Source organism: Chiloscyllium plagiosum, unplaced genomic scaffold, assembly GCF_037043375.1.
Source record: "Chiloscyllium plagiosum isolate Xiang-an unplaced genomic scaffold, Cpla_swu_hap1 HiC_scaffold_39, whole genome shotgun sequence".
Classification (NCBI taxonomy): domain Eukaryota; kingdom Metazoa; phylum Chordata; class Chondrichthyes; order Orectolobiformes; family Hemiscylliidae; genus Chiloscyllium; species Chiloscyllium plagiosum.
Window position 1 is genome coordinate 18,409,734 of NW_028270177.1, and position 27,952 is coordinate 18,437,685.

Sequence of the window (27,952 nt, forward strand, 5' to 3'; positions counted from 1 at the left end):
GAAAGGCAGCATTTTATTTGAATGGAAAAGGTCTGCAGAACTCTGTGGTTCAGAGAAAGCTCTGAGTGCTAGCATATAGTGAAGAAGGCATTTGGTATGCTTTCCTTTATTGGTCAGAATATTGAGTACAGGAGTTGGGAGGTCATGTTGTGGCTGTACAGGACATTGGTTAGACCACTGTTGGAATATTGCGTGCAAGGAGGAGAAAGTGAGGACTGCAGATGCTGGAGATCAGAGCTGAAAAATGTGTTGCTGGAAAAGTGCAGCAGGTCAGGCAGCATCCAAGGAGCAGGAGAATCGACGTTTCGGGCACAAGCCCTTCTTCAAGAATAAGGACGGTGTGCCAAGCAGGCTAAGATAAAAGGTAGGGAGGAGGGACTTGGGGGAGAGGCGTTGGGAATGCGATAGGTGGAAGGAGGTTAAGGTGAAGGAGATAGGCCAGAGAGGGGGCAGGGCGGAGAGGTCGGGAAGAAGATTGCAGGTCAAGAAGGTGGTGCTGAGTCCGAAGGTTGGGACTGAGATAAGGTGGGGGGAGGGGAAAATGAGGAAGCTGGAGAAATCTGCATTCATCCCTTGTGGTTGGAGGGTTCCTAGGCGGGAGATGAGGCGCTCTTCCTCCAGCCGTCATGTTGCTATGGTCTGGCGATGGAGGAGGCCAAGGACCTGCATGTTCTTGGTGGAGTGGAGGGGGAGTTAAAGTGTTCAGCCAAGGGGCGATTGGGTTGGTTGATCCGGGTGTCCCAGAGGTGTTCTCTGAAACGTTCCGCAAGTAGGCGGCCTGTCTCCCCAATGTAGAGGAGGCCACATCGGGTGCAGCGGATGCAGTAAATGATGTGTGTGGAGGTGCAGGTGAATTTGTGACAGATATGGAAGAATCCCTTGGGGCCTTGGAGGGAAGTGAGGGGGGAGGTGTGGGTGCAAGTTTTGCATTTCTTGCGGTTGCAGGGGAAGGTGCTGGGAGTGGAGGTTGGGTTAGTAGAGGATGTGGACCTGACGAGGGAGTCGCGGAGGGAGTGGCCTTTCCAGAACGCTGATAGGGGAGGGGAGGGAAATATATCCCTGGTAGTTGGGTCTGTTTGGAGGTGGCAGAAATGACGAAGAATGATATGATGTATCTGGAGGTTGGTGGGGTGATAGGTGAGGACCAGTGGGGTTCTGTCCTGGTGGCGATTGGAGGGGCAGGGTTCAAGGGCGGAGGAGCGGGAAGTGGAGAAGATACGGTGGAGAACATCGTCAACCACGTCTGAGGAGAAATTGTGGTCTTTGAAGAAGGAGGCCATCTGGGTTGTTCGGTATTGGAATTGGTCCTCCTTGGAGCAGATGCGGCGGAGGCGAAGGAATTAGGAATATGGGATGGCATTTTTACATGGGGCAGGGTGGGAGGAGGTGTAATCTAGGTCGCTGTGGGAGTCAGTCGGTTTATAGTAAATGTCCGTGTTGAGTCAGTCGCCTGAGATAGAAATGGAGAGGTCTAGGAAGGGGAGGGAGGAGTCTGAGACGGTTCAGGTAAATTTGAGGTCCGGGTGGAAGGTGTTGGTAAAGTGGATGAACTGTTCAACCTCCTTGTGGGAGCACGAGGTAGCGCCGATACAGGTATCGATGTAGCAGAGGAAAAGGTGGGTGGTGCCAGTGTAGCTGCGGAAGATGGACTGTTCCACATATCCGACGAAGAGGCAGGCATAGCTGGGGTTCATGCAGGTGCCAATGGCTACTCCTTTGGTTTGGAGGAAGTGGGAGGATTGGAAAGAGAAGTTGTTCAGAGTGAGGACCAATTCAGTCAGTCAAAGGAGGGTGTCAGTGGAAGGATACTGGTTGGTACGGCGGGAAAGGAAGAAGCGGAGGGCTTTGAGGCTTTCGTGATGGGGGATGGAGGTGTATAGGGACTGGATGTCCATGGTGAAGATAAGGCGTTGGGGGCCAGGGAAGTGAAAATCATGGAAGAGGTGGAGGGCGTGGGTGGTGTCCCGAATGTAGGTGGGGAGTTCTTGGACTAAGGGAGACAGGACCGTGTCGAGGTATACAGAGATGAGTTCGGTGGGGCAGGAGTAGGCTGAGACAATGGGTCGTCCGGGGCAGTCAGGTTTGTGGATTTTGGGCAGGAGGTAGAAACGGGCGGTGCAGGGCTGTGGGACTATGAGGTTGGAGGCGGTGGATGGGAGATCCCCTGAGGTGATGAGGTCTGGGAGATGATGGTTTGGTGGTGGGAGGTGGGGTCATGGTCAAGGGGGCAGTAGGAGGAGGTGTCCGCGAGCTGGCGTTTAGCCTCAGTGGTGTAAAGATCGGTGCGCCAAACTAGCACCGCGCCTCCCTTGTCTGCCGGTGTGATAGTGGGGTTGGGGTTGGAGCAGAGGGAGTGGAGGGCTGCACGTTGCGAGGGTGAGAGGTTGGAGTGGGTAAGAGGGGTGGACAGGTTGAGGCAGTTAATGACGCGGCGGCAGTTGGCTATGAAGAGATCGAGGGCAGGTAAGAGGCGAGCACGGGGTGTCCAGGTGGATGGGGTGTGTTGGAGGCGGGAGAAGGGGTCGTCGGGGGAGCGCGAGAATCCTGGTTGAAGAAGTAGGCATGGAGGCAAAGGCGGTGGAAGAATTGTTCGATGTCTTGCCGCGTGTTGAACTCGTTAATCTGTGAGTATCAGGGGATGAAGGTGAGGCCTCTTCTGAGGACTGATCTTTCATCTTCAGAGAGGGAGAGGTCTGGAGGGATGGTGAAAATATGGCAGGGTTAGGAGCTGGGAGTGGGGCGGGGTTAGGCGTGGGGGCGGAGTTAGGTGTGGGGGCAGAGTTGGGCGTGGGGGCGGGGTTGGGCGTGGGGGCAGAGATCAGTGTGGGGGCAGGGTTAGGTGTGAGGGTGGGGTTAGGCATGGGGGCGGGGTTAGGCGTGGGGGCGGAGATCAGCGCGGGGGTGGAGCTCAGCTTGGAGACGGAGATCGGCGTGGAGGCGGAGATCGGCGTGGAGGCGGAGATCGGCGTGGAGGCGGAGATCGGCGTGGAGGCGGAGATCGGCGTGGAAGTGGAGATCGGCGTGGAGGCGGAGACACATGCGGCGTGGTCGTTGTGCAGGTGAGTGACGTCACTGGGGGCAGAAGTAGGTGCGGCGACGGCAGAAACGGTGTTCCCGGTGGCTGTGGACTCCTCGGAGGCTGCGAATCTGTCGGTGATGGACTTCCTGGTGATCGTGGAGGTGGTTGTCTAGGCGGCAATCGCGGAGGCTGCATGATCGGTGCAATTCTGGTCTCCTTCCTATCGGAAAAATGTTGTAAAACTTGAAAGGGTTCAGAAAAGATTTACAAGGATGTTGCCAGGGTTAGAGGTTCTGAGCTACAGAGAGAGGCTGAAAAGGCTGGGGCTGTTTTCCCTGGAGCATCAGAGGCTGAGGGGTGACCTTTGAGGTTTACAAAATTATGAGGGGCATGGATAGGGTAAATAGACAAAGTCTTTTCCCTGGGGTGGGGGAGTCCAGAACTAGAGGGCATAGATTTAGGTTCAGAGGGGAAAGATATACAAGAGACTTAAGGGGCAACTTTTTCATGCAGAGAGTGGTACGTGTACGGAATGAGCTGCCAGAGGATGTGGTGGAGGCTGGTACAATTGCAACATTTAAGAGGCATTTGGATGGGTATATGAATAGGAAGGGTTTGGAGAGATATGGGCCGGGTGCTGGAAAGTGGGACTAGATTGTGTTAGGATATCTGGTCGGCATGGACGGGTTGGACCGAAGGGTCTGTTTCCATGCTGTACATCTCTATGACTCTATATGAATAACCCAAGTGGGTATCCAAGTGATTTAGAAGGCAAATGGAATGTTGGCATTTCATACAACATGAATGAGTATAAACGAAGGGAAGTGCTTCTGCAGCTGTTATCGGGCTTCGTCTGGACTGCATCTGGCATACTCTGTACAATTTTGGTCTCTTTATTCAAAGAAGGATATAACGCTATTAGAAACGGTTCACTCCACTCATTCACGAGATGAGGGGGCTTAAGTATGAGCAAATTTGAACAGGTTGGACTAAATACCCATTGGAATTTAGAAGAATGAGAGGTGCTCTTATTGAAACGTGGAAGATTGAGGCAGCTTGACAACAGTTGAATCTTTATTGCTGGAACAGCACAGCAGGTCAGGCAGCATCCAGGGAACAGGAGATTCGACGTTTCGGGCACAGGCCCTTCTTCAGGAATGTGCCCGAAACGTCGAATCTCCTGTTCCCTGGATGCTGCCTGACCTGCTGTGCTGTTCCAGCAATAAAGTTTCAACTTTGATCTCCAGCATCTGCAGACCTCACTTTCTCCTCGCAGCTTGACAACACAAATGCTGGGAGAATATGTCCCCTTGTTGGGGAGTGTAGGGCCTGGAGCACAATTTAAAAATTAGCGGATTCCCATTTCAGACTGATAAGAAATTTATTTGGGTGCGAGGGGTCATTAGTCTGACTCTTTGGCAGAAAATAGTGGAGGCTGGACTATTGAATATATTCAAGATTGAGTTCATAGAGTCATAGAGATGTACAGCACGGAAACAGACCCTTCGGTTCATGCCGACCAGATATCCCAACCCAATCTAGTCCCACCTGCCCGGCCCATATCCCTCCAAACCCTTCCTATTCATATACCCATCCAAATGCCTCTTAAACGTTGCAATTGTACCAGCCTTCTACCACTTTCTCTGGCAGCTCATTCCATACATGTACCACCCTCTGTGTGAAAAAGTTGCTCCGCCGGTCTCTTTTAAGGGAGTTATGGATCATGGAGGGTAGACAGAAAACTGGAGTGAAGGCCACAATCAATCACGACCTTATCAAATGGCAGCATAGGCTTCCATGGCCAAGTAGCTTATCATTGCCCTTCTCACGTTCTTGCATTTGTAATTCTCCTTGTCCAACTGAAACAGATTCTCTGTTCAAACAAATCCGAAAAAGGACCTGAAGGAATCCCTAAAACGCTCATGGTCTAGATTTATTTTCATAATTGTCAACCAATATATAACATGATTATATAACACAACAGTAATAAAAGTGAACTGAAGCAAATCTTTGGTAAATCCCAAATGGAGACATGTTTATCCAGCCTTCTGTTTTTGCAGTTTGTAAAAGTTTACAATGAACTAAGTGTGATCTGCCTCAATCTAGTTCTAAAGTGGGCACAAGTCAATAAGCACAAAGTTATCCTCAACTGTATCCTCAATGATAGATGTACTCATCGCAGTTTAAAAATTAACCTAGTTGGAAATTAATAATGTGCTATGGGGTGCATTACAAATGTTCTTGTAAAGTTAACACCAAAGCACATTATCATTACAATCAACGAATGAAGGCAAATTTCTTTGTATGTATTAGAATGAACCAGGGAGTGTATGATTCATTGGATATTCAAAATAAGTTTCTATTCCCACATCATGATTATCTCTCTGAACACAAGTAGTATTCTTCTGACTAAATGAAATTTTCAATTAGAACTTGACAGCAAGCTGAAAGTGCCCAACTCCACATGAACTATTTTAGAGAAATGTTTGAAAGGAACTACATTCACAGTTAGATTTCTTTGAAGTGTAACAGGTTAACCAAAAACAGAGCAATATTGTCCTTGGATATTACTTACATGAGTCGTAGATGTGATAGAGGCTAATGGAGGGACTGTAACAGTTTTATTACAATTATCTGAAGCCGCATCATAAAAGTTACCTTTAATTTAAAAAAGAATGTTCACTCCAGAACTTGGAGCATCATCTCCCCTCAATCAAATGAGCAGCTTCCAATGGAGTGAACAAGGCTTTATTGTGAAAAGAAAGTGAGGAAATGATCCTGTTAGAAAAACACCCACGAACCAAACAGCTTTTTGTACTATTAAGACAGCCTTTGCAACAATGAAATCGGCTGAGATACAAACCCCAATAAAAAAAATTGGTGTTGAGCCTACATACAAATCAGGAATATTAGATGGAAATAAAACGAGAACTTGCATTTATCATGCTTTACATTTATCTAAATGCACTTCATAGGGACAAACAGAATTGGACACTAAGACACAAAGAAAGCAATGTATCCCTGTCATAAGTTTTGGCATGTTCTGTCAAAGTAGTAAGTTTTAAGGGGAAATTTTTAAAAGGAGGAAGGAGAGATGGATACATTGACAATAGAAATTCCAGATGTTAGGACCTATGCAGCTGAAGACAAGACTGCCAATCGTAGAACAATTCTAATCAGGGATGTACTGGTTGACAGAATTGGTGGGTGGTAGGGTAAATTAGAAAATGGGCAGAAAGAAGCCATGGAGGAATTTGAAACAGGGTAAGGGGAATTTCAAAAATTGAGGCAATGCAAAACCACCAAAGAAATTCAATGAGAACATGAATATTTGGGGATTTACTGGACTTGATTAGAGTAAGAATACAGGCAGACATTTGGTCATACATGTAGGGTGGATGACTGGAGGCCAGCAACAACTGTATTGGAATATTCAAGTCCAGAAGGAACAAAGATACAAATTGGAGTTTCAGGAGGGTGCCATTTATGACTTTGAAAAAGGCTGTTTCAATAGTCTGGCAAGAACGAACATGATTAGGAGGACACAAATATGAAATTGCAGGAAAGACAGATATAGTTTTATCTCTAAAATTGAACATAGAACAATACAGCGCAGAACAGGCCCTTCGGCTCTCAATGTTGCGCCGATCTGTGAACTCTTCTCAGCTCATCCCCCTACACTATCCCATCACCATCCATGTGCTTATCTAAGGATTATTTAAATCTCCCTAATGTGGCTGAGTTAAATACATCGGCAGGTAGGGCATTCCACACCCTTACCACTCTCCGAGTAAAGAATCTGCGTCTGACATTTGTCTTAAATCTATCACCCCTCAATTTGTAGTTATGCCTCCTCGTACAAGCTGATGTCATCATCCTAGGAAAAAGACTTTCACTGTCTACCCTATCTAATTGTCTGACCATGTTGTATATCTCTATCAAATCTCCTCTTGGCCTTCTTCTTGCCAATGAGAACAGACACAAGTCTCTCAGCCTTTCCTCATAAGACCACCCCTCCAGACCAGGCAACATCCTCATAAATCTCCTCTGCACCTTTTCCAATGCTTCCACATCCTTCCTCTAATGGGGCGACCAGAACTGTACACAACATCCCAAGTGTGGCTGCACTAGCGTTTTGTGTAGTTGCAGCATGATATTGTGGCTCCGGAACTCAAACCCTCTACAAATGAAACCTAACACACTGTATGCTTTCTTAACAGCACTATCAACCTGGGTGGCAACTTTCAGGGATCAGTGTACGTTGACTCCAAGATCGCTCTGCACATCCACACTACCAAAGAATCTTTCCATTGACCAAGTACTCTGCCTTCCTGTTATTTTTCCCAAATTGCTTCACCTCACATTTAGCTGCATTGAACTCCATTTTCCACCTCTTAGCCCAATTCTGCAGTTTATCCAAGGCCCCTGCGATCTGTAACATTCTTCCAAACTGTCCACTATTCCACTGACTTTAGTGTCATCTGCAAATTTACTAAGTCATCCACCTATGCCTGCGTCTAAGTCATTTATAAAAATGACAAACAGTCGTAGTCCCAAAACAGATCCTTGCGCCACACCACTGGTAACTAGACTCCAGGCTGAATATTTTCCATCAACCACCACTCGCTGCTTTCTTTCAGAAAGCCAGTTTCTAATCCAAACTGCTAAATTACCCTCAATCCCATGCTTCTGCATTTTCTCCAACAGCCTACCATGTGGAACCTTATCAAAGGCTTTACTGAAGTCCATGTATACCACGTCAACTGCCCTACCCTCATCTACATGCTTGGTCACCTTCTCAAAAAACTCAATGAGGTTTGTGAGACACGATCTGCCCTTGATGAAACCATGTTGACTATCTGAAATCAAATTGTTGCCTGCTCGATGATTATAAATCTCATCTCTTATAATCCTTTCCTATAACAGAAGTAAGGCTCACTGGTCTATAATTACCTGGGTCATCTCTACTGCCCTTCTTGAACAAGGGCACAACATTTGCAATCCTCCAGTCCTCTGGTACTAAACCTGTAGACAATTATGACTCAAATATCAAAGCCAAAGGCGCTATCTCCTCCCTAGCTTCCCAGAGAATCCTCGGATAGATCCCATCTGGCAAGGGGACTTGTCTACTTTCACTCCTTCTAGAATTGATAACACCTGTTCATAACTAACCTCGATCCTTTCTAGTCTAATATCTCATACCTCATTCTTCTCCTCTACAATATTCTCCTTTTCCTGGGTGAAAACCGATGACAAATGTTCATTTAGCACCTCTCCGATCTCCATAAGGTCCACCTTCAACTTGCCACTTCTGTCTTTGATTGGCCCTATTCCTACCCTAGTCATCTTCTTATTCTTTACATACCTATAGAAAGTTTTAGGGTGCTCCTTTATACTATTTGCTAAAGACCGCTCGTGTCCTCTCTATGCTCTTCTTAACTCTCTCTTTAAATCCTTCGTAGCTGATCTGTAACTCTCCATCGCACCATCTGAACCATCTTGCCTCATCAACACATAAGCCTCCTTCTGCTTAACAAGAAATGCAATTTCTGTAGTAAACCACGATTCCCTTACCTTATCGCTTCCTCCCTGCCTGACAGGGTCATACCTATCAAGGACACACAATATCTGTTCCTTAAGCCAGCTCCACATTTCCATTGTCTGCATCCGCCGCATTTTGCTACTCCATTCTATGCATCCTAATTCTTACCTAATCGCATTATAATTGCCCTTGCCTCATTGGTAACTCTTGACCTGTGGTGTGTACCTATCCCTTTCCATCGCTAAACTAAACATAACTGAATTATGAGAACAAACCTTACTTTCTTCACACAAATGCCACTGTGAGTACTTTTAAAAAATTATCCTTATTCTTGAAATCCTTCAGTTTATCTTTCCTTCAAGGCATTCATTTTGATAACACCAGCAGAACTGCTTACAGAGTGTCTTATTTATCTAAACACTGCATGGGGAATTAGTATAATGAAAGCTAGAACCACATCAGGTTCACAATCACTGCTCATGGCTGAATTAGGGCATCACAATCCTGGCTTCAGAATTTGCCCAAGGTCACCGGATCAAAATCCCGGAACTCCCAAACTCCCTCCCTTACAGCATAGTGGGTCAACTAGAGTATATGTATTGCAGTGGTTGAAGAAGGCAACTCAGCACCACAATCTCAGGAACAACTAGGGATAGGCAATAAATCCCAGCCAACGACACTCACATCCCATAAGTGAATTTTTAAAAATCCACAAGTGAGATAAATCCCATTTCTTGCAATTAACCTAAAAAAGTTTTTCTTTTCTGAAAACAATATTCAATTGGAGGCTTCATCTGAATATATAGCTTTAAAACGTGGGAAGACAATCTTCAAATACGTAACACTGTGGCCCCTATCCAAAGGTTTCAAAAACAATTTTACATTCAGAATTCTCATGTGACTTGCACTGTATTTTTAAAATAAGGGAGCTTGGAACTCAATTTTAGCCTTTAAATATACTAATAAATTAAAGTTAGTCAAATAGATTTTCTTTAAAATATGCATTCATAGTCCTTTCACACAAAAGGGCACAGCCATTCAACGTTTTTAGAAATGGTCGATGTACTTCCTCAAAAGCTAACAAAAATTCAACATGTTCACATTTGTCTTAAAAATTAAAGACACGTTTTAGTATGTGACTAAAAATATAAGGAACACACCACATCAGACTGAAGTTTAACAAAATCCATTTATTGCAGATTGTCAAATGAAGTATTAACCAGAGAACAACTGTTCAATGCCAGTACATTTAAAAAAACTAAGGCCACACCATTGAAACACAAACAATTCATGCGCTAAAAGTTCACTGCATCAGTTTTTCCACTTGACTCTTCAGAATGAAGTCACAGAGCTCCACATGTTTAGAATAATCATCTGTAACTGTATTCTTCCAAATCATTTTTGTTCAATATAGTTTTGGAAGCAAGACAACCTTCAGTCAATTTATGAACAGAAAGAGAAGGCAATAAAAATAAAAATTAATTAATACGGTTTTAATAGCGCATTTTCACAAAAATAAAAGGCATTTTGGATTTCTTATCCATATATCCTTGCTCAAAATTGAACATAAGCAAATGTGAAGATCATTACAGTTCTAAACCAGTTTGGTTTGCAACAGTGCAGATTTTCAGATGATCAAACAATTTTTTTTCACAATCTGCATCGATGTTAACTCTGGAGTTGAAAATGTATTATGGTGAAAATCAAACATTTCTTTTGTGGATGCCTGATTAAAAAGAGGAGAGGCTGAGACTTGAAGAAATTAATATTTAAGAATCCAGGGAGGAAGTATGTTGTGAATTCTTCAATTTTATAACATGATTGTAAGAAAGATGTGCTCTTGAGACAAAGTTTAAAATAACCATCAGTAATCTACAATAAGGTGGCATTATGTTGTTAAAAATAATGGAAATGTTTGGACAAAGATCATTTTCAGATAAAATTATTGGTTAAAATGACATTTTAATACTGAATTTTAAAAATCTTGAAGATTTGTCCAGCAATTGGATACCTATAATATTTCCTTAACAGCATCTTTATAAATAAAAAAGATTATTTGGAGAAGTAAAATAGGATTGATCATAACTGAAAGCACACAGCAAAAATGTTATACATTTAAATACCTGAAAATAAAAGGAAAAAAAATACTTGTGGCAAACAATAGTTTTGATGTGCAATGCTACTACATGAAAAAACAATAACACAAATCAATAAGTACTCAATATACCTCCTGTTGCTGATTAATAGCCCCAATGAAATGTTAACATCACTCCCTCAGATGATCATCCACTTGTATATTTCTAAAATGTTTTGATTTAATTTGACTTCCAGCATCTATGGGTTTTCTTTTTGCTTCTATTTTCGATTAAGCATTTTAGACAATCCTCATTAACTATACTTAAAATTGTCTGAAAGATCAATTGCCTCCCTTTTATGGCTCACAGCAGTGAAATAGATATCGCTAGGTTAATTGTTTGATATATAAAAGGCAAAGCAAAGTGAAGAACTCTGGATATTCCTCTCACAATATATGTACTGTTTTTCCATTTTAACGTTCGAACCGTCATCAAAATATGTTCTAATATTTAGGTATAAGCGATACAAAACAAATATTCAGAACTGAAATTACCACTGCAAGGATCTGTCTGAATGCATTCAAGGCAGATCCTTGTCACTGCTGAGTAATGTCTCCCACTCTGCATTCAGCAGTGACTGAAAATCTCACGTAGTGAAGAGCACAGCAAACAGCTCCACCACTCAAAATGTTCAATCAATCAGAGTGAACAAATTGGGTGTGAAGGGACCTTAGCAAATATCCACAGCTTGATGACAACCACCAGCTCTGCAGATTGACTATACTTAAAACTGGTTCCTATTGTGCAGCTACTGCTTTGTTTGAAATCCAAGACCTGAATATTTCTCCATTTTCTTAGCACTTATTGCAGTAACTATGTTCTTTTTTATAAAAGACAGACTGCTGTCAAAATAAAACAAGGAAAATAAAGTCAAATGCAGACTGTGGCTAAGAGAAGTAAACCTGGATTAGGAGGTGATATCATGACAATCTTTTTTGGTGGTGTGAGCTCTATCACAGCATCTCAACAATTACGTGGATAATGGGAAGAGCATGCAAAATCTGACTTTTTGTTGTTGACTGTCAGAAGTACGTTATATTATAAAACAAGCACCAACTAGTTGCACTAGTTTTAAAAAAGGCAACTAGAAATTAGAAGAATCAGGAAAAAAGAAATAATAAAAACTTAAGTAGAAGAGCTTTAAAAAGGGTATTGTGGTTTTAAATCAATTTATAAGGTGTAACTCTAAATTAAGGAATCACTGAGTAATTGATCATAAATACCTGGCTAGTCTTAATTGAAGAACGTACAGGGTTAGGCACATTGCCACAATCCCCTGCAGGGAAAGAACTGCACTCAATCTCTTTGGTACAATCAGATTCTGAACAGATATTACTAAGTTTGAGAAAGTGTGGCTTACACTGTTTAATACGCCTCTCCAGTTCAGACATCATAATATATAAAACTAGTCAGCATCACCATTTTAATGGCTGCAGAATCCAACTGGTTTTATTTTAAAAATAATGTATCTGCATTAGGATTTAGTGCTCAGGCGCTGAAGGAGCTGGTTAATTGAAATGTAAGATGTGCTGTTCAGTTTCTTTCTGTTCCAACATACTATATTCACCTGGCGCCAAGCTGTGGTCACAGCTTTGGTGAAACAGTCTAAAGCAAGGCCACCACACAAGAACAAAGAAAAACATGTGTTTTCCTTCCTCCTCACCTCAAAAGAAGAATAGTTCCTGAATCAGTGCAACAAACTTATTTTCAGCAATTAAAAACAAACGCATGAGCATAAAAACAGAAGGAAGAATGGGGCACAGCACACTGTACTTGTCAATCAGAGCCTGAAGATTGGGGGAAACCTGATTTTCTGGGGAGACATTAGAATCAGTCTACACCAGTTTAACATTCAGTCTTGTGGATTAGAGTGATCAAAAATAGCAGCCACTTCGTAGAATTCAAGCAAATAGCTGCATTGCTCACAAAATACTGAAATGGTGGTACAAAACAACAACGTGAAAACATATCACTCTCACCACTGCAGTGGTAAGACTAATTATTTACCCCTAACAACTCCCTACTGTTAACATAAATTTCCTTTACTCAATCAGCCAGTTCCATATTCAAAATAGCCACAACTCCCCTCTAATAGACGGTAGTTCAGCTATGACTGTATGATTTTGCCCATGCAATACCTTAACAGTGCAATAAGTTAGCTGTATTGATGAAACACTTCTAGTTGCGTTTAGACTGATCACCTTGAAAGCAAATGCTTAACATTCCTGTCCCTGCATATTAGGTTCTGCTTCATAAACTTTTTAAAAGGATGAAATCCTGCAATCACCCCACTATCTTCACCCTAAATTGAGACTGTTGCTTAGAATGAAAGGTACTCTAAATTGCCTTTGGCTTTAATTTGGAGATTATGAACAAGTGACCTCTTCATCCCAGTTATTATGTATAAAACTACTGCATTAATCATACGTGACTAGGACTTCTGGGCAATTCGATAAATGTGTGATTACTCTCCAGTCTCATTTTGCACAAAATCATAAACCAAGGTCACATTTAGTTTGAATTTAATTAACTTCTGCAGAGCCGAGTCTCCAAGCAATTATACTCACCCCTGCCCAAACCCACTCGAGTGCCGAACAGTAGGAAAGCACAACAGTTAACTCATGCAAGATGTAGAAGGGACTACAGAGTTGCAATTGCTTTACACCTAATTTCAATCCCGTATCACAGTAGGTCTGCTGGATCAGGACTGCAGCAAATAAGCACACACTGCAAACCAACAGAAATTTTGCTGTTGTAGTATAGAAAAAGGGGGAGAGAAAGCACAAGGTAACACAAAATTAACAGCAGCTCACACTGCACACTGAAAATGTTCAAGTTAAAACGCTGCTTTTCCCTTTTACCATATTCCAGTGCCCTGCTAAGGTATACAATCCGCCGCATAGATTGAAGCAAAAGGTAAAGCGAATTTCCCCCTCCCCCAGAAACCTACAGATCACACAGTATGTGCCTCAGAAGCCAAAGTCTCCAACTCTGACAACTACATGGAACAACATTGTTATCACTGGCCGTCCAGTCAGTCTGGATTCTGGTCTGTATTCAATGACGACTCTGGTAGGAGGATTCTGCATAGGAATAATCTTTGTATGCTGCATCACCGGTTCTGTTGAAAGTAAAAGATTTAATTATTACCTTACAGAGATTCATAAGTTGTTCTCTTTAAAATCTTAAAAATAATCTTTTATTTTTGTATTTCTCTTCAAATATCTGATTGTCATGACCCCAAAATAGTAGTCAGGCTGGATCCCAGAGCGAAAATGGCTTGATAAAAGCTTTATAAAAAGCTAATAAGTCTTATTTTTGCAATTTGACTACTGGGTGGTCAGTCACTGAACATATTCACATGGGACAGCCAATGTTCTTTTAACACAAGCATATAATGCAAAAGAAAGAAAAATCTAGATTATATGACACAAATTCAATATTTTTCCAACCAATTTTAGAGGATGTGGTTGCATAGTGTTAACGTCATTAGTTATTCAGAATATTAAAATTTTGGAGACAGGGGCTTGAATCAGACCATAGAGATGACAAAATTTGAATTTAGTAAAAATCTGTGGGCGGCACGGTGGTACAGTGGTACAGTGGTTAGCACTGCTGCCTCACAGCGCCTGAGACCTGGGTTCAATTCCCGCCTCAGGCGACTGACTGTGTGGAGTTTGCACGTTCTCCCCGTGTCTGCGTGGGTTTCCTCCGGGTGCTCCGGTTTCCTCCCACAGTCCAAAGATGTGCAGGTCAGGTGAATTGGCCATGCTAAATTGCCCGTAGTGTTAGGTAAGGGGTAAATGTACAGTATGGGTGGGTTGCGCTTCGGCGGGTCAGTGTGGACTTGTTGGGCCGAAGGGCCTGTATCCACACTGTAATATAATCTATAATCTAAAAAAAAAAGCCAGGCTCGTGGCAAACATGTGACCACTATTAATTATCATTAAAAACCAGCTGGTTCACTGAAGTCCTTGAGGAGATTGAAACCTGTCATTCTCACCTAGTCTATGTGACCACAGACTCACGCCAACGTGGTTTACTCTTACCTGCCTTCTGGGCAATAAATACTAGCCTAGCCTACAATGCTCACATCCCATGACTAAATATTAAAATCCTTTACAGTCACTCCTAACTGAACTCCTTAAATTCTTACTCAAATTGCTCTTTTCTAAGCAGTTCTTTGGATTGCTGAGAATCACGTTAAGACTTATCTCTGATGGCCTAGATCCTTCGTTCCAACACTTTTAGCCTGGAGACTTCCACAAACCAAGAAAATGCACTTCTGCTGAAATGTCTTCTCCTTTCCGCAACTCAACTCAACGTACTAATGATCTATCATCATCTGCTTTTGTATCATAAAATCTGTAAACATTCAGCAATTAACTCCCCCAGTAAGCTGGCCAAGTTAATTTACCTTAAGTTGCAAATTTTCTCAGAAAAGCTGTCTTTATTTTACTGTTCAGAATTACTTTCTGGTCTCAGCAACTGAAGCAGTTAATGGTCTGCACAATATCCAGGCTTGACCTGGCAAGTGGGAAGTGACATTGTGCTATATGAATCCTAGGCAGTGGCTAAAACAAAGGGAATCCGACCATTATTCCCTGACATTCAGTGGTGTAATCATCATTGAATCCCCCACAGTTAACATCCTGAAGGTTACCACCGACCAGAAACTGAACTGTACTCATCACATAAAAGCAATAGCTACAAACGCAAGTCAGAGGTTAGCAGTCCTGCAGTGAATAACTCACCTCTTGACTCCCCAGAGCCTGTTCACCATCTACAAGGCACAAGTCAGAAGTGTGATGCAATACTCTCCACTTGCCTGGGTGTGTGCAGCTCCAATAACACTCAAGAAACTTGACACCATCCAGGCCAAAGCAGCTCACTTCAACTGTACCACATTGGCAAACATTCACTCCCTCCGTGCCTCAACGCTTAGTAGCAACAGCACTTCCCATCTACAAGATACACTGCAGAAATTCACCAAAGCTCCTTAAACAGCACTTTCCAAACCCACAACCATGACCATCGAGGACAAGGGCAGCAGATACATGGGACACTATCACTTGCACATTTCCCACCATACAAGTCATCATCCTGACTTGGAAATATAATGCCACTCCTTCACTGTCGTTGGATCAGATCCTGGAATTCCCTCCTTAATGACATCGTGGACCTACCTACAGCATGTGGACTTCAGCATTCAGGAAGGCAGCTCACCACCGCCTTCGAGGGAGACCAGCAATTAGCAACAAATGCTGGCCCAGCCACATTCTATGAGTAAAATTAAAAATAAGTTTGATCGTATCCATGGAGACAGAAACAGGGGCAACATTTTGAGTTCAAAATGACTCTTTGGTTCTGTACATTTCAGATACAGCTGCTAATACAAATGCAACATTCAACTAAAACACATTTTAACAGTACATGAATACAATGACCATATAATTTGTTCTTCATTTATTGTTTGAGAAAGAACTGGCATTCAATTAATGGGAGAACATCCCATTCTTCAAATAGTGCCATGGAATTAGATGTCTGATCGGAAAGGATATGTCCAACAATGCAGCACTTCCTCAGCTGAGCTTAAGCACTCAAGTCTACCAAGTGAGCTTGCAGGTACACATTCCTGACACAAACGTGAGGGCATTACCAAGCAAGCTAATTGGCAACATGAACCACAATGACACTCAGTAAAAATTCTTTATAAGTTACAGATTTAAAGATTCATACCAAGTGACAGATAGCTACAGATTACAGATGAAAATTGTGGTAATTTTTATTCTTTGTGTAACTAGCGAGGACACTGTCCAGAGAAAATGTGGTTCTCTCTGCCTGCTCCCTTCAGTCCCCAATTTAAGTCATGAATCATGGGAAACACTGCACAGAGTCTAGACTGAAAGGAGGCCGAAATTTCTACAATCAACACTTTTACTGCTAACTTGGTATGAGTAAAGCATAGAAAATTCTACTCATCAGGCCATGAAAACGAGATAGTAATCATACAATATTCAAATGTAAAAAGGACCACTTCTTTAGACATTGAATCATGGGAAACACTGCACAGAGTCTAGATTGAAAGGACAATGCCAGTACAATTAAGGATTTGGATTACTACAATGATTTTGACATTGAAGATAGGATGGACAATGAGTAGGAAGAAAACAACAGATTAAATTGGATTAAGCTAGAGAGGGGGAAAATGCATTTGTAATAAATGTCTTTTGCAGACTCTTGGAAACAGCATTTGTCGAAGCTGTAGAAATTTTGAGAATGACCATGAGTAGAAATGTAGTGATGCTACCCACTGTCTTGATAAAGCATGGGTGAATTTGAATTTGCAAGGGCTGTTTGTGTGAAAAATATCCTTGGTAATGGTAATTAGTCATTGCTCACAAAGGACCAAAGGCACCTCTCACCATTAAAAAAAGCCAATGATTACGCAGTCACTTGAAGGGCAGTACTTCCCAAGTATGGTGAAAGACTATAAAGTGATAAATAGCCCTTCGTTCTGACATGTAACAACACAAGCAAACATACAATGGCAGTGCAGTCTCTTACTTTGTGAGCAAATGAATATCTTTAGGTCCACAAACATTAGGATTATTGCGATTTATACAGAATGAAGGAAAAATCCAGTCTCATTCTGGGCAATAATTGCTACTACCTTTCAACATGTAGGAGCTCACCCTACTCATTCTCACCCATCAACCACAGATCCACAGTTTGTCTCCTACCAAGACAGGTCTCTGGGATGGTTGTCAGCAGAGGCCCCTAAATGATCACGTAAATGCATGAATTGCTGGAGAATCAAAGAAGTGCCCATGGCAAAAGGGCCAGAGGTGTTTTGCAGCATTTCTGAACAGGTTGATTAAAAAACCCAATTAACTTTTTCATCCAGCACATAGTTGGTGAGGAACCAAGATTGGGAAAGCCCTAGAGAGAAACTGTTTGTCTTCTCACCTCCTCTAGGGAGGGGATGATTTTCACTTCCTTGAAAACGTTTTACCAAGTCGGTCTGTTACTCACTTCCTTAATGCAATAAACCATTTTAAAGTGCTTCACGGGGGCCTAATCCACCAAAATGTGATAGGGGGCCAAAGGAGGAGATATTGGGACAGATGACCAAAGGAGGTGGATTTAGGAAACGTCTTAAAGAGGAAGGAATTCCAGAGTTTAGACCTAAATAGTTGGAGGAATGATGTAGATGAGCCGGTGTTGGACTGGAGTGGATGGAATTAAAAATCACTCAAACCAGGTTATCGTCCAACAGGTTTAACCTGGTGTTATGTGATATTTAACCTTGTTGGAGGAACACAGTTCTCAGAGTTGTATGGCGGAACAAAGTTATACATATGGGAAAAAGAGACTCAAAACATGCAGATGGCATTCCTCCAACTCCAAGTAAACTGAACAGACCTAAGAAGATCTTATGTTATTAGGAAAAGGAGATGCGATAAAAATAATGAAAATTAGGTTCAGAGAATCATAGAATCCCTACAGTGTGGAAACAGGCCCTTCGGCCCAACAAATTCACACCAACCCTCCAAAGAGTAACCCACCTAGACCTATTCCCCGATCCAATTATCCTATATTTACCCCTGGCCAATGCACTAACCTACACATCCCTGAACACTATGGACAATTTGGCATGGCCAATTCACCTAACCTGTACATCTTTGGACTGTGGGAGGAAACCCATGCAAACACTGGGAGAATGTGCAAACTCCGCCTGATGCTGGCATTGAACACGGGTCTATGGCGCTGTGAGGCAGCACTGCTAGCCATTGAGCCACCATTGCCGTTCATATATACATAGTAGTTGGTAAATCCCATAATGAAGTATCTACTGGAAAAAACATTAAATCACTTTCTCCCTGAAGCATTTCAATTTCCAAGAAAAATGTTTTAAAAGTCGCACCAGATAAAGCTCTCTAAAAGACATGCATGTTAATAGCCAGTTTAGCTTCCAAGCCTTTTATACCCACAGCTCTCATTTAATTTAGCAGCATGCTCATTCTTGCTAGGAATAAAAAGAACATGGCAAACTGAAAATCAATCTGACAAAAGGTTCACAATTCCCTTTGTTCAAGCAACTATGCATTCCCAGCATGGTGGTTTTAAACAGTGGAGTTAATTTTTGATTCATCAAGGTGGCAAGTGGGACTCTCTTCCACTTCTGGCTCCACACAAACCATTAGTCAGTTGCAAGGAAAAATCACCAGAACCATTTGACACTAGGAACAGACAATGTACAAAATTAGAATTAAATGTAGGTTTTATTGTCACATGTACTCAAGTACAGGGATACATGAGCACAGTGATACAGGAGTACAGTGAAAAGTGTACAAATCTGGGTGGGTTACTCTTTGGAGGGTCAGTGTGGACTTGTTGGGCCAAAGGGCCTGTTTCCACACTGTAGGGAATCTAATCTAATCTAATCTCCATTTCTGGTGCCATAGTAATGAAAGGAAACATTGATATGTTGTACCAAGTTGGTTGACCAGGTGTCTCAACAGCAGTAGGATGCCTTATGAAACAATGCAACAAGTGGCATAAACAATGACTCATATCCCATGCTCTCTAATGTACATGCTCTCTAGTTTACACTACCCATCAGTTAAATAAATAGAAACAAATTGAACGCAAGTATTAATTTTAATATATGCTGATGCTCAAAGTTTAACTCTGTCATCTTGAAAGACTAAAAGAAAATCTGCGATAAAGTTTACAATGCACAGTCCATCAAGCTCCTTTCTGCCATAGATGGTGCATGATTTTTCCATATTAATAGATTTAAACTCTTATATCAAACATACAATCAAATGGAAATTCCCTTCCGTTCCTGAAATTAGTGAGACTCCCACACGTAATTCAGTTCTGGCCAGGACTATTTAGTAGTTAACTCAATCAGGGCCCTAACAGCAAAATTTGTGCTTAAATGAAGAGTTTTAACTTTTCCAAAACATGACATGGCCGTGAGGAGTGTTGAACAGAGACACCAGAGGGTGCAGGGGCATAGTTCCTTGAAAGTGGTTTTACAGGTAGACAGGATGGTGAAGGTGGCATTTGGTATGCTTGCCTTCATCGATCAGAGCGTAGAGTACAGGAGTTGGGACGTCATGTTACAGCTATTCAAGACACTGGTGAGGCTACGTTTGGAGTACTGTGTACAATTCTGGTCGCTCAGCTATAGGAAGGATGCTATTAAACTGGAAGGGTGCAAAAAAGATTTACAAGGATGTTACCAAGAGTATAAGGAGGGACTCACTAGGGGTGGGGTGGGGGGGTGAATTTATCGAAGTTTATAAAATCATGAGGGGCATAGAGAAGTTGAAGAGCTAAGGTTGTTTCCCGAGGGTAGGAGAGTCCAAAACCAGAAGGCAGAGGTATGAGAGGAGAAAGATTTAAAAAGGACCCGAGGGGCAACGTTTTCACACAATGTGTGGTGCATATTAGGAATGAGCTGCCAGAGGAAGTGGTAGAGGTGGGTACAATTACAACATTTAAAAGACATTTGGATAGGTACATGGATGGGAAAGGTTTAAAGGGATACTGGATAAATGGAGATAAAAAGGACTATAGGTCGTCCTTTCTATAGCTGGGCAACCAGAATTGTACACAGTACTCCAAATGTTGGCTCACCAGTATCTTGAATAGCTGTAACATGACGTCCCAACTCCTGTACTCTACGCTCTGATCGATGAAGGCAAGCATACCAAATGCCACCTTCACCATCCTGTCTACCTGTAAAATCACTTTCAAGGAACTATGCACCCACATCCTCTGGTGTCTCTGTTCAACACTCCTCAGGCCAATGTCACGTTTTGGAAAAGTTAACACTCTTCACATAAGCACAAATTTTGCTGTTAGGGCCCTGATTAAGTTAACTACTAAATAGTCCTGGCCAGAACTGAATGACGTGTGTAGGAAACCTAGTCGGCATGACTGAGTTGGGCCAAAGGGTGTGTTTCTGTGCTGTATGACTCTATGACTTTAATACATTTTTTTTGCCTCTTTCCAACTCAAAGAAAAAGTCAACCTGGTTGATAGGAAAGTGAATTACAGGATACTGCAGAAGGAAGCTATGACAGTATTTACATTCCTACTGGTAAGGTTGCTCAGCAGTTTTGCAAATTAATGTAATCAGACCTCATGGGCTGTACAAAAAGCAGGATAACCCAAGACAGTCCAGGAGCGAGAGAGAAAACTGACAGCACTGCAGCATAACTCCTCCAAATATGGTCATACAGGTGACTGAAGAAAGGCAAACGTTTATCTTACTGTTGCAAAAATGGTGGAAACACAGGAAACCACACTCCAGAGAATGTTTGTACTGGGTAAAGTTATGAAAAATGCCATGGAGCACTTGAATAGAAATAAAATCATAAAAGACTGCTGGATGAGTTAATGAAGGAGAAGTCTTTATTTCACTGGCTTTCTTTGAGAATGCAACAGGCTAGTAGATGGTGAACCAGATGGACTATGCTCCTCTTTACATCCAACAGTTATGTTCAGACACTACAAAATAAAAATACATTTTGAAAGGCTATCCTCCCAATAGGGACTCCCTGACATAGCGAAGATCAGATAATCAGCTTTTTGGATCCCAATTAGATGATGAAGAAACTAATTGGGAGCACATAAAGCTTGGTTTACAGATCTCTGAGAAAATGGTGCCACTTACATTTTGTTTTTGTGTTCCTGCAAAAGCAAACCTCCACAAAATCTGTAACTACTCAACTACATTGAAGCACAAAGACGGTCTTTGTTTTTCATGGAAAGGTTTGTTTCTGAAATTAATGTTCTTCATGTATTTAAAAAAATCCATGAGATCAGTATTACACATTTTCCAAAAGAGTAGAAAAAAATTAATCTGAACAAGTTTGTGAAAAGGTTTTAATTGAGCAGCTGAATATTAATCATGTAAGAATATCGATGCAATTTTATTTTAAAAAACTAGAAGCTTTAAAGGTGAGAGCAAAGGCTTCCGACTTTGACAACAGTTTTAAACAAAACCTCCATTTTTTCTACCAGGAAATTCACGTCTGGTTTTCTTTTCTTTTAAAATAGCAATACGTCATCAATAAAATATTAAAGGAATGAACAAGAACTCGGCTTTCCATCTGAATGAAGTTTTTAAAAGTTTAATCTCTTCTTCAACTCCATGCTCAAATCCCTACAATAAGCCTTTCACATCTACACAATGAGAAGACAGCCTTAACCAAAATTCAAAATGACTCACTTGGATGCTGTCATAATGGCCTCCAATTCCCCGAACCTCTCTGGCACAGTTGACAAGAATATTCTCCAATGCCTTGCTAAATTGACCAATAGAGTAAGATGTAACCTTTGCCCAACCGGTTGTATCCATAACTTTCCCAACAAATAAATTAAAAATTCTCTCTTGTGCTTGCAATATTTCATGGCCTCGGCCCAGAATACTTGGAATTTCCTCCACTCACTCAAGACAAGTTCTCTGTTCCAGTGGTCTGGCCTGTGGTGTTTCACCATCGCTCTTCAATCTGAAACCAACAGCCATGATTTCAGCCTCCTAAACTTCAGCCATTCTCATTTCCACCTGCATTCAAGACCCTCAAAATCTTAGATTATCACATCTCTAACTAGGTCTTTCTGTGCTTTGGCCTTTTTTTTTCTAAATTAGGCCTATGAAGTGCCTTCAGACTTTGCTCTTTACTTAAAAGATACCAAAAAAATGCAAGTCATTGTTCAAAAAGAAAAACTTTGCTATAATTCACAACATTCATTGTGTAGGAGCAGGGCATCTGTAAGCTTTACTTTGTAAAGTGTGCTCTGAGCCATTTGTACTCCAGTGGGAGGCACAGTATTAGTGTCGTAATGACTAAGACAGCTGTACCATCTAACATTAAATCCATACTGCTTAAGAAAGTGATTTTGGAATGCCTGATGCAGCTCTCAGTTATGTAGAAAGTGGTGACTACATATTATCACGGGAGTTCCATATAAATCAAAGCAGCAAAGTAGATATGAATGCAAAATTCAAAGAGGCTAGAACTGGCATTAAAGCCATTCATTAATAATGTTTCTGTGTCCATTCCTTGCAACGTAACTTCAGAAAGGTGTAAAGGAACAGAATATTTCATGTTTACATGTTACACTTGCTCTGATCTAAAATCTAAGCTCCTCTCGACATTGGTAACTTTCACATTCGCAACCTGAATTATCACAACAGAAAACTTTGCTGCAAAATTTACAATCTCACAAGTGAACAAAATATCACCCTGCTGATTCTGAATACTGAATGGGTCCACAAACTAGTTTTGTTTTTACTAACTAAATATGCCACAGAGGCAGCACACTGAAGGTTAAAATTGATGCTTCAATAGGTTGAAATGTAAATAGTAGTCCTGTAACCAAGTAAGATGATAATTCAGGAAAAATAAACATGACTCATTCAGGGAGAGGTGCAACATTTCAGCTCAACAGGGTTTGAAACTGATGAAAAACACTAGCTTCTTGGCTGCACATCAAAGCAATAGATTCCCATCTTAGAGATGGTGCATATGAACATTAGTGACATAATGGTATTATTTTGCAAATATGGAGTGGGACTTCAAAGTCAATATGAAGCACATTGCACAGCAAGGATGAGAAAAGTGGTGATAAAACCCCGTGCATGATATGCAAGGTGAAAATTGATGAAAGCTAGAAAATGGAGTAGGTAGACTATGAAATGAACATATGTCAGAACAAAAGAATATTAAATGAACCAAGGACAAAAGAATAAAGACGACCCATACACATTCCCATTTATTATTGTGATGCAATATGTGGAATGTAATAAAAAGCTCATGTCTAATGTCTTTAATAATGCTTCCTGTAATGTTTCTATTTTTGTTGCTTTCCAATCTCCAAAGACTACAGCTGATCTGAATCACATCTCAGTGCGACTTCTCCACAGCAATATGATATTGATCCCACTACATTACAGTAGGCAGGACAGCAGGATAGATCTAACCACTGAGCTTTCCTTCTGCTCGAGAACAGGATAGACTGAATTACTGGGAGACAATTTCAAATCAGGTTGCAAATGAAACTCAGTGCCCGACTGCATGCTGTTAAACAGTTCACACATTTAACGTGTGAACTTACTAAGGATTGACTACCAACAAACTGAGTGTATTGTGACCATACTGTGCCTTTAAGAGATGTGTCCTGTTTCTCTTGGAGGAATATCGTCACAGTGTCTCCATCAGACAGGCTGCTGATCAACAGCTTTGAGTTCTCCCTGGATGTTTTATTTCAAGACAGACAAAAGAATCATGAATGGGCGGTGTCAGGCTCATAGACCCAAAAGGACTTCAGTTTTGCTTTCAGTAAGTTGCTGGTTTGTGCTGGCTGCTGGGGCTAAAAGCTTGAGTTCTCTGCTGCTGGAGCGAATTCTTAGACAGCCAGGCTTTCTCTTAAAAATCAAAACAGGCAGATTGTCCCTTTGGGTGTTTCTTCCTGGAATGGACAGAATCAGCACATGAGAACAAGAATGTGTTTATGGGAATCTACCTATATTGGAGCAGTTGATGAGTAGTGGCTTAATAATACATTATCTCAAGTATTCCAAGAGTAAAAAGTTATGCCAATTCTTATTATATTTTAAATGTATTGTAACAATAAGATGTGTTTCAATTGAAGATTCACAGTGGACCACTCGAATCATATCTTGAACAGAGCGTGTTACACTTGCCTTTTTAAATAATAAGGAAGTTGAGGCTGAGGCCATCTTCATAATATACTCTCGGTGGTCTGGTCTGGTCCTTAACACTATGCAAATCACATGGTGGAAAGATCTGGCTCACTGTCTCTATTCTTTGGCACTTATCCATTACACTCACTGGCAGCTCTCTCAGAAACAAAGAAACCCAGGCCTGAAACTCTTCTACTTAGTAAGAAAAAACAAATGATCTCTGTAATTAGTGGGCAAATAAAATGCAAATGTGTACATTCCTGTCCTGGGTGACTGTCTATGTGAAGTTTGCATATTCTCCCAGTGTCTGCGTGGGTTTCCTCGTAGTGCTCTGGTTTCCTCACACAGTCCAAAGATGTGCAGGTTAGGGAATTGGCCAGGCTAAATTGCCCGTAGTGTTCAGAGACATGTAGGTTAGGTGCATTAGTCATGGGAGATGTAGAGTAACAGAGTAGGGGAATGGATCTGAGTGGGATATTCTTCTGAGGGTCAGTATGGACTTGTTGGGCCGAGTGGATTCTATGAATCCACATGGAATTTTCTGAATGAATCTTTACATTGCACTCAGTCAAAAATCAGGCAGCAGAAATTTCAAGGCTTATCATAGAGTCATACTGATCTTTTAGTCCACTCATTCGTGTTAACCAGACATTCCAATTTGACCTAATCCATTTGCCCCAGCATTTGGCCCAAATCCGTCTAAATGGTTCCTATTCATATACCCATACAGATGACTTTTAAATATTACAATCGTACCCACTTCCACTGACAGCTCATTCCAGACATACACCACTCTCTGCCATGAAAAAGTAACCCTTCACATCCTTTTTAAATCTTTCCCCTCTCACCTTAAACCTATGCCCTCTAGTTTTGGATTCTCCCATTCTGTGAAAAACACATTGGCTATTCATCCTAACCATGCCCCTCATCATCTTATAAAGCTCTATAAAGTCACCCCTCAACCTCCGATGCTCAAAGGAAAAAGCCTCCGCCTATTCAGCCTCTCCCTATAGCTCAAACCTCCAGTCTTGGCAACATCCTTGTAAATCTTTTCTGCACCCTCTCAGGTTTAACAACATCCGTTGTATAGAAGGGCGACCAGAACTGTACACAGTATTCTGTAAGTGGCCTCACCAATGTCCTGTACAGTAGCAACATGATGTCCCAACTCCTGTATTCAATGCTCTGATCAATGAAGTCAAGTGTGCCAAACACTGTTTTCACCATCCTGGTTATGTGCGACTCTATTTTCAAGGAACGATGCACCTGCACGCCTCGGTCTTTTTGTTCAGCAACACGCCCCAGGGCCCCACCTTTAACTCCAAGTCCTTCTTGGTTTGCTTTACCAAAATGCAATGCCTCAGATTTATCTAAATTAAACTCCATCTGCCAAAACTACAGCCCATTGGCCCATCTGATCAAGGTCCTATTGTATTCTATGATAATTATCTTCATTATTCACTACAGCACTTATTGTGGTGCCGTCTGCAAAACTTATTAATCATGCCTTCTACATTAACATTCAAATCATTTATATAATTGATGAAAAGCATTAGATTTAGCACCAATCTTTACGGTACACCGTTGGTCACAGGCCTCCAGTCCAAAAAGCAATCCTCTACCATGACCCTCTATCTCTTACCTTTAAGCCAATTGGCTAACTCCCCTTCGATCCCACGTGACCATCCTTACTTAACAAGCCTACCATATGGAACCTTGTCGAATGTTTTGTTGAAGTCTATATAGACAACGTCTACTGGTCTCCCTTAATCAATCTTGTCATCTCTTCAAAAAAAACTCAGTCAAGTTACAGAGACAGAGAGACAATTTCTCACACACAAAGCCATGCTAACTATCCCTAATCAGGCCTTGCCTTTCCAAATGTTAAAACAACTTACCGAGCACCAATGTCATGCTCTGTCTGAAACATTAACTCCATTTTTCTTTTCACAGATACTGTTTAATCTGCTGAGTACAAAACCAATATCTTGCTCTGATTTCAGATTTCCTGCAACCAATGTATTTTGATTTTGTAACGAAGAGTTCAAGCAGAGAGACATTTAGTTTGGTTGGATCAGGGGGGAGTAGAATCATAGAATGCCTACAGTGCAGTCAGAGGTCTTTCAGCCCATCAAGTCTGCACCAGACCTCGGAAGAGCATCCTATCCAAACTGCACCACCCCCACCCTATCCCCATACCTCTCATTTCCCATGATTAATCCACCTCACCTGCACAACCTTAAACACCACGGGGCAATGGAGTATGGCCAATCTACCTAACCTGCACATCTTTGGACACGGAGGAAACCAGATCTCCTGGCAAAAACCAATGCATAAATGGTTTCAATCTTGGTGAGAAAGAAGTCCATATGCTTTCCACATGCTGCAGATGGGAATAGACAGAAGTTTGAAAAGATGTTTGGTCATGATGGAGGAAACTTAGGAGCATTATCGTTGCTCTCTCTGAAGACTTGGGATACAGATAGTGTTTTAAACTGGACAAGAAAGAATGACATTTTACTTGCCTTTGCTAAAGGAGCCAAAGAGTTAACTTGCTGACTTTGAAAGGTCTTGAGCAGCTTCGGCTCCAATCCACCATTTGTCACACATGCCCACTTACAATCTTCTCTCAAATTGAATTATGACCTCAGCTGTGTACAGCAAAGAGGAAAATTAAACGAGCAGCAGTCTCCCTTCCTCCTAGGAAATGGGGAGCCTCAACTTGAGCCTGAATGATATAACTTTCAGCTGACATTTCTGTGCTAGGAAAAATTAGAATTGTGCAAAAACCTACAAAGCAAAGTCTTGTCTTCAGAGCAATAAATGCAAGGTGATGCAGAATTAACTTACAGTTAAAAAGGAGACTCAAGGCAGTCTTTTTTCATCATCTTTGTAAAATGGGGGGGAAAGTATAATATGAATTACTGTCCCAAATCTGGCTGGCATATCAACTTATTACACATTCCTTTGAGTTTGGAGAACTGTCAGGCTGATGGATGAAACTCTCTTTGTGCTGTTAAGCTTCAAGAATCCTACAAAAAATTAACCAGTTTTAACTCAGGTCGACAGCTAAACATAGATTACATTGGATTCCCTACAGTGTGGAAGCTGGCCCTTCGGTCCAACAAGTCCACACTGACCCTCCGAAGAGTAATCCCCCCAGTTCCATTTCCCTCTGAATAACGCACCTAACACTATGGCAATTTAGCATGGCCAATTCACCTGACTTGCACATCTTTGGACTGTGGGAGGAAACCGGAGCACTCGGAAGAAACCCATAAAGACACAGGGAGAATGTGTAAACTCCACACAGACAGTCGCCCGAGGTTGGAATTGAACCTAGGACCCTGCTGCTGTGAGGCAGCAATGCTAACCACTGAGCCACCGTGCCGCCGATAAATATAGATGAGCATGGTTATTGAGCCTACTTTAGATGTTCCATATAAAGAAGCTTTAGTTTCAGCAAATCAGAAGGGACACTGCACAAAAAATTAATAGTAATTTAATACAAGGGACTCCCACTCGTG

At 41.8% G+C, this 27,952-nt stretch overlaps 1 protein-coding gene across 1 annotated transcript in view; it reads right to left on the reverse strand.

Annotated features, from left to right (window-relative positions):
- Positions 1 to 9,736: 9,736 nt before the first annotated feature.
- The window catches only part of lysmd2 (LysM, putative peptidoglycan-binding, domain containing 2), a 70,754-nt gene continuing 52,538 nt past the window's right edge, over positions 9,737 to 27,952 (reverse strand). The window contains exon 3 of the mRNA XM_043677370.2: positions 9,737 to 13,817. Coding sequence (XP_043533305.1) covers positions 13,754 to 13,817 — 64 coding nt within the window. The 3' untranslated portion in view covers positions 9,737 to 13,753. The remainder of the gene's footprint in view (positions 13,818 to 27,952) is intronic.